Here is a 7,525-nt window from a genome sequence, read left to right as displayed (position 1 = left end):
AATATTGAAATATCTGGCATGTTTCAGTGATTTATGTGGGAATTGTGGCAGTATATTTGAAAGTGGGTTACTCCAGAACATCGGAGATGTATGATTGCCACAACTACCCTGTAATTTGAAAGGCAAGATTCCACATTAATATCTTTTGGAAAGGTTTTTTAGCCAAGATTTTTCTGATTAACCTTAATCAAAACTCCCATATCTGAAATAATCTATTTAATTGATAGTTAACTGAATTTATATTAGAACATTTAAAGTATAAAAATGTCATTTAAGGATAAATTTATTGGCACTTACATGTAACTCAAACTCAATAGAAGATTCTTTTTAATATGTTCTAAAGTGAACACTGTATTTATTGTTTAATAAGTCCTGTGCGACTTGAAAATAATTTTACATTTTGCATCTTGGTTTTTACATCTCCATCTGCCACCCAGAAAGTTACTTTTTAACTAAAAATTCCCAACCTTTAAAAAAAACTGATTTTAAAGATTATAAATTCCTTGAGAGCAGAATTTATAATCTTGATCATTTATCATGTTTTTCCCTTCAGAAATAGTTTATTGATGCTTGTGGAATATATAAAGGAGAAAACGGTAAGGTTTTCTTTCCCTTTCAGCCAACTCAGGGGCTTAACATGTTGAACGTAAATTATAAACATCTGATTTCCAAAAGAACTTTCTTTTACTTTTATGCTGTAAAGAAAAGTTCATGACAATACTGACTGGTTATATATGGTCAAAGCCAGGTTTCCAGAAATGAGAAGAAAACTGATTCAGCTCGGCTAACCTATCAGAAATTACCATTCTGATCATTTATCTACTAAAAAAAAAAAAAAAAAAGGCCTGTTTCAGTGCAACGGCTTTGCATTTGGGCTGGAGAATCATATTCTAAACTAGAGCTTCCAAATCAATTCCATAGCTGAAATTTAAGCAGACAGATGTCTACCTCTTTTGCTGTTTTATTTTTGGAATCCGCCCTTTTCTGATAAAATTTAAATTCATTCTTTTTTTTTTTTCCTTCTAAGTTGCCTGTCACTATTTCCCTACCCAAAATACCAAGTCATCTGGATATTGGCAATATTTATTTTAGTTTATCTTTTTTTTGGAAAACTTTGTGAATCTTCCCCTTGTTTTCAATCGACCCTGTCCTGCACGCTCTGAGATTTAAGTAAAAGTCCCTTTTCTTCTCTTCTTTCTGATGGTATTAGTTACCACCGTCATGTGGCCAAGAAGCAGAAAATTATGTCCTACTTTAGAAAAACAATTGAGCCTTTTCAACGAAATATTTATTCAAAACCCCATTCAATTCATATGGTGGCTGTCAGTCTTTATTTAGTCTCTCTTTCAGAGGGTATCTTTGATTTTGCCACTTTGACCCCAATTTATATCTCACTAGGAGAGGATTTAATACTGTTTAATACTTAAAATTCAGGTCCCAGGGCTCTGAGAAGGGGACTTTTTCATTCCTTAATCACACATTGCTACAGTTTGTTTGTTGCAAACAGATTATTTCCTCATTAATAGGCCAAATACTATTTCAAAAATATTTTTTTCTCTCTTTCTTTTTTTGTTTTTGATGTGTTGAGTAGGGCAAGGCAAGGATAAGGGCCAAGAAGTTGTCACACTCATGATTTCACTGAAAGCAACTATATTTAGACCACAAATATTAGGATTTATCCTATGCCCACTGAGCAATTAATACTAAAAACATCTGGAGCAGCCTAAAACCAAGATAATCCAGGAGGCATCTGAACAGAAACCTAGTGACTCCATACCTTCCAGGGGCAGTCTTAAATCGTATTATTTATACCGCATTCCCTCAGTAGCCCACTAATCCTGACTTCGCATTTTTATAACCAGCAATTCACAGGCCTTGCTCCAACCGGCAGCTGGCTGGCATATCATTTTTCTGTCTTTAAAATTAAAAAAGAAAATAAAAAGAATATTCTAACACCTTTCAAAGGAAGCTTCTGGTGTGTTTTACGTTCAAAGGGTTTACTCTAATTACTACACACACAAATACGCACGGACACACACACTCGCACTATAAAAAAAAATCAGTAAGATCTCAAAACAAAATAGTTTGGGTTGGAATTCAGCACTATTTTTTTCCCTCCTTGCCCACTGTTTCCTCTGTGTTAAGAGCACAAACAGATCTGCTTCTCATCAAAACAGTCATTAAGTAAAATGGAAAAGGTTGTGGCTTTTATGTGCTTACTTATACAAATGTACCCCTAATATGCTTTTATTTCCAAAGATCTAACTAGCTGTGTCACCCTGAACCAAACACTGCATGGCAGTGTTAGAATTTTTATTTATACTTAAAAACTTGATCACTTGAACACCTCAACTGACCAGTCTTAACGTGGCTCATGGAGGAGAAACCAGATCTGAAGGGGTACAAGCAATATTTACATTTTACTCATTTAACCTAAAGCTGGGGTGTGGGATTCAAATCCTTGTGAAATTGATCACAATGATTCCTAATTGCCTTGCTTACAAAAATATGACACTGGAATTCCTAAAATCCCTTTGTCAAATGCCTTTATTTACTTTTTCTAATGCAAGTTTCTTTGATTAGCTGAACTTTGCTGTTATCAACACTTCTTGCTTATCGGCTGGCCCTAAGCAAATGACACATTTACCACTCGCTCTTCCTAGATAAGGCAAATCTCTTGTTTAACTTGTTCAAGAACAAACAAAGCTTTCCCCCACTACTACTACAACTTAATGGGCATGTTTGGTGGGTTAATTACAAAAGGGGGACTGTCTACTTGTAAAAGCTCTATTAGGTCTAATAGCTTTATGCCAGGTCTTGAGCATTTTTCCCCTTCGTTAAAAAATGTGCTTCATTAGAACTTTCTCCTACAAGAAAAAGTTTGAGAGAGCCCTAGCTCCCTGAGATTCCAAGTCAAATTTTTCATACTGTTTTAATTGCTAGAAAGGACAGGTCTAAAAGATCTGTTAGTGGTTTGGGAAATTATTTTGTTAACACTCGGTTTCTTTGAGTTCTCTGGAAAGGAAATAGGCAGTAGGAAAGAAAAGGCATTTGGGGAGCAGCTGAAGATTAAGACGCCTTCTGAAAACGATATTCTTTTTTGCCCTGGTTATGGCTCTACAAAATATTAAGTCAGACAGCCAGACTGTTGGCATCAAATGGTTATTGATTTTTCAACTACAAACCTGTTGATTTCCTGACCCAAGAAGCAAGTCTTTATCCTTAAGAAAAAGTTTCAGAGAGGGCAATTTAAATCTTGTCATTGTCCCCCCCCCTTTTTTTTTGCTTCTCTCTCTTTAGATTAGCCACTATGTTATTAGGAAAACTCAATTTCTTCCAGTTAAACTTTGACCTCTTTGAAAACAAAGATTTAAAATGTCATTTTCAGGCTAATGCTCCAATGAATTGTCAAATAAAGTACTAAAAACATTTTGATAGATAGCTGAGCCATTTATCTAAATCACTGTCAGGGCTGTGATGCATCCTGCAGGCTCCCACTACTAAACCACCTAAGGTGGAATTTTCTGGGACTTCTGGTCATTTCTCAAGCCTGCAGCCAGGCTACTGTGGACCAGATGCGTGCCTCGGCACTGTGTCAGCATCAGATAACCAAGTAGTCAATATTTTTTTTTCTTTTTTAAAACTAGGTTACCCCACTTATAGTTCCTTTCCTCTAACCAATGTCCAGGTTCCCCGACTGAATTGCAAGATATGGAAATAATGGATGGCTCAGCCCAAGGGGTGTTCATTGCCAGTAGTTTTCTAGCAAAACAGCAACTTCTTAGAGCAACAAAGTGACTCGGAAAGGTGGCAGCAGGGTCAATGCTAAGAAATATTGCTTTTCCTTAGCAAGGAAAACATTGGAGGCAGCAGCTTTAACTGGTGGTTTGTGAACTTCAGAAGCAGCCACCTTAATCAGGCTAAATTCCTTGCAAGGAAGATGTTATATTTTAATTACTTTGGGCTGCCGAAACACAGAAGGTGGGGACATACACAACTCGTAGCTAATCCAAAGAACAACAAAATTAAATCCCCCTCTGCATACATCCTAGAAAAAAACTGCACAATGGGCCAAACTGCCTTACTTGAAGAATGTTTCAAAGTCCTGTGGTCACCCTCTACTTTTTTTCACCCTCCATGCATCTTTTTTTTAAACTGTTTTCAAGAGACTGTAAGGTGGGTAAGCAGAGGACCCCGGGTCGGGAGGGGTTGTTTGGGAAGAAAACATCTAACAGGAAATTTTCAGCAGAGGGGATCAATATGCACACGCCAGCATATCACACCCTTTCAGCATTAAATCATTAAATCCTTTGTCTTGCTACCAGTGCAGTTTGTTTCCGATGGCTTTATTGCATGCAAGAGAGACAATTAAATTTTTTTTTTTTACTTGGTAGAAGAAGGGAAAAAAATAAACCTACATTGAGCAGTGTGCCGATGCTGCCATTCGGTTTGGGTCAATCCACTGAAGCATGCTTTGAGAGCCTTCTCCTGCAGCATGCAGGAAGACGGACTCGCAGTGTAGAAATCCAGGATTTGCCCAGGACTCACTGACAGAACATCCATACAGTCAAACATGATCTCCCCTGCACCGAATGTCTGCAAAAGTGCTTATCCTCTAGGTGTGGAGGCAAATGGCATAGAAAAGTCCACCCAACTCCATCAAACTCTGCCCCTTTTTTGGCACGTAGGCTGTTGGTCTTTTTCCCAGCCCCGAATCATGAATTATGACAGACAAGCCAGCTAAAAGCCTGTAATTGATCCAAATGATCATTTACCATTTTCCAGGCTTGCTCGGCCAATCCAGCCGGGGCGGGGGTTCCCAGAAAGATCCCAAGTTCTCCTTCCAAGCAAATGCCTGCAAAAAGCCTTCCGAATGCGGTCCGGATCCTACCCCGACGGTGCCCAGACAAGCCCTGCCCGGCTCGCTCGCGTCCTCGGCATCCCAGTCCTCAAACAGCTTGCATGGGGGAATTCTGGTCCCCCCTTTGGCAAAGAATAGACCCTCCTGCCTCTGAACAGCTCACTTCCTACTACTTCTGTCACACAGAATGAAAGATTGAATTGCCTAATATATGCGAGTGAACTTTCGGTGAACCCTTCCCGGGCTGCTAACCTTCAAATGACCCAACGAGTCTGACATCACCAACTCCCAGGATTCTCACAGAGCTTAGAAACTCCCAGCAGCCCTGCAAACGCAGACAGCCAGAGAGACTGGCAGTGAGCAAGCATGCAAGCGGGCTCTTTCTTTCCCATTTCTCACCTTAAAAACAATGCAAGAAGTGCTTTTAAAACAAGCAGGGGAGGAGCCAGGCACTGCTCCTGGTTCACGCTGAGCGCCAACTTCGCTCCCTTTACGCCTTTTTTATTCACAGCGGCTTAGCTTGCAAGCCCGTGTTTCCCTCCTTGCCCGCTCGCCTCCCTCCCACCCCCTCGCCCCCAGCCCACCCTTTAAATTCCTCTGTGCGCCTCTCTGTCTGTTAAATTCCTTGTAACTTATGTATTTTTCCACTCCCGAAAAAGTACAGGCAAGCCCTAAACTGTAAAACAGAGAACAGCTACCCCTCGGGGAAGCCTTGGGATGAGAAACTTTCCATTTCATAGCCTTGTTTCTCCTTGTCCCTCTTGCAAGTTCTGGCTGAAGGCATTGCATTTGCTGGGGAGTAAAAACCCAGCTTTCGGCATTCAGTTACTTTTTAAAAAACTCTCTCACGTCTATAGGCAGCATAAGGAGTGGTCAAGAATTAGTTATTCCTGTCCCAAACAAACACACAATCACAGATATACAGGATTTCAGGTCCTGATCCGAGAAAACATAGTATAGAGCTGAAGAACATGGATGTGGGGGTCACACTGAACTAGATCCCCAAATCTAGTTCTGCCATTTAACAGCCTTGAGATCTGGGACACACATGTAACCTCTCAGGGCCTCAGTGTTTTCATCTGTAAAATGGGAAATATCCTACTACCCACCTCTGGGTTGCTGTGAGGACAAAAAGAAACAGTGCTTGTATGGCATTCAGTACGTAATCCTGGAACAAACACTAGCTGTGCTTCATCCTCTCATTTTGAAACGGGGGAAACAGAAGCCCAGGGAGGCTGAGACCTACCTGAGGTCATACAGCTCAGAACCATAACTAGAACCCAGCTCCCTGGAAGCCCAACCCAATGTGGAAATTACTTTGCTGTTTCCATGGCCTTGCGCCCTGATAGCATGTTGGTGGCCTCTCTCAGCACACATTCACACACACACCCCCTCCCCAATTAAACACATATTTTGAACACCGGTTAAGGGTGAGCGTTTTTTATTTCCCACGGCCAGTTTTCAATACCAGCCCTTGCCTAATCTGGCTACTTATTAGAACACTTCCTACACTGACCCAACCTAGAGGAAAAAGAAACTTTTTAGCCAGTCTTACAACACTGAGAAGGACAGATACAATATTTACAAATATACCCAGGCGGACAGAGAGTTTTAAAAGGGAGAGCCAATCCATCGGAAGCCATTTTGCACAACTTGCTTAAAGGGTGCAATGGTACATCAAAGGAAGGGAAGTCTAGGGAGGAATTAGAACGCCCTACCTTCTCCACTGCCTCTCCGATATTTACTTACAATTCTCCCACAAGACAGGGTGGGCAAGTGGGTAGGCATGAGGGACAGCCTCCTTCTCCCTCGCAGGGAAGAACACTGCTCCAGTCTGCTTTTCGTGGCTAGTGCTAGAAGGTGCATTTAAAAAGCCTGTTAGGGGCACACCGTCCCATGCTGAAACGCTGTTCTGCCTAGTGGAGTTGCTAAGTGGCACTCATGGTGCAACATGAAAAGTATGCATCCCACACACTTACCAAGTCAAAGATCCTTTTATGAAGGTACATTAAAACAATTTTCAATCCAGCAAGCTCAGTTCTTGCTATTGAAAAGTCCAGGGTGATAAAGGGGTGAGATTTTTGTTGAATCTATGTGTTTGCTATTTTCTCTCCCACTCTTTTTTTTTTTTTTTTTTTTTTTTGGTACGGCCCTCATTTTTTAACAGCTGTATTATACAAAACCCTTTAACTACAAAGAAAACACACGTTTTAAGCAAGGAGCACAGAGGAATGTACAAAACATGTAACACACTGCTGTTAAGATAGTTGTAAAGATACACAAAGCACCACATTATGTGGCAATTTCTGTGGTCCATGAGACTTATAGCCCCCGATATTTAGTTAAGATCCTGAGTTCCTTGGAAACTCGGCTCACTTTATACCTGATACTGGAAGTGGATTACAGTTGTTGATGGAGAGGGGAGGAAGCAGCTAGCGTTGAAGTACAGTGGGAGGAACTAAGTTAGAGATGAGAAACATGCCCGCATTGTCAGGTGTATGCGTACCACTCTCTCTGCCAGGAGAGGCCAGAGCACCTCCTCACTCAATATCCTTCCAAAGGGTCGTGTGCCCTGGTCACAGATGGCCATGCATGGTGTCCCCAAAGTTCTGTTCACTGTTATTTTTTAAGCTAGAGAATCAGCCTCATTTAGAAAGAGAAACA

At 40.9% G+C, this 7,525-nt stretch overlaps 1 protein-coding gene across 3 annotated transcripts in view; it reads right to left on the bottom strand.

Annotated features, from left to right (window-relative positions):
• The window catches only part of RARB (retinoic acid receptor beta), a 170,492-nt gene extending 163,763 nt beyond the window's left edge, over positions 1-6,729 (bottom strand). The window contains exon 1 of one of the 3 annotated variants that reach the window (XM_019628679.1): positions 6,611-6,729. Coding sequence is in view for 1 of the 3 variants with exons in the window: in XM_019628676.1 (XP_019484221.1) it covers positions 4,419-4,575 (157 nt within the window). In the remaining 2 variants the exon portion in view is untranslated. Of the gene's footprint in view, positions 1-4,418; positions 5,217-6,610 lie in introns of those variants that run through there. The other 2 variants (XM_019628676.1, XM_019628677.1) reach the window with 2 other exon arrangements.
• Positions 6,730-7,525: the final 796 nt, after the last annotated feature.

The sequence above is a fragment of the Hipposideros armiger genome, unplaced genomic scaffold (assembly GCF_001890085.2).
Source record: "Hipposideros armiger isolate ML-2016 unplaced genomic scaffold, ASM189008v1 scaffold_804, whole genome shotgun sequence".
NCBI classification, from domain to species: Eukaryota; Metazoa; Chordata; class Mammalia; order Chiroptera; family Hipposideridae; genus Hipposideros; species Hipposideros armiger.
This window is presented reverse-complemented; position numbering and strand designations above follow the sequence as displayed.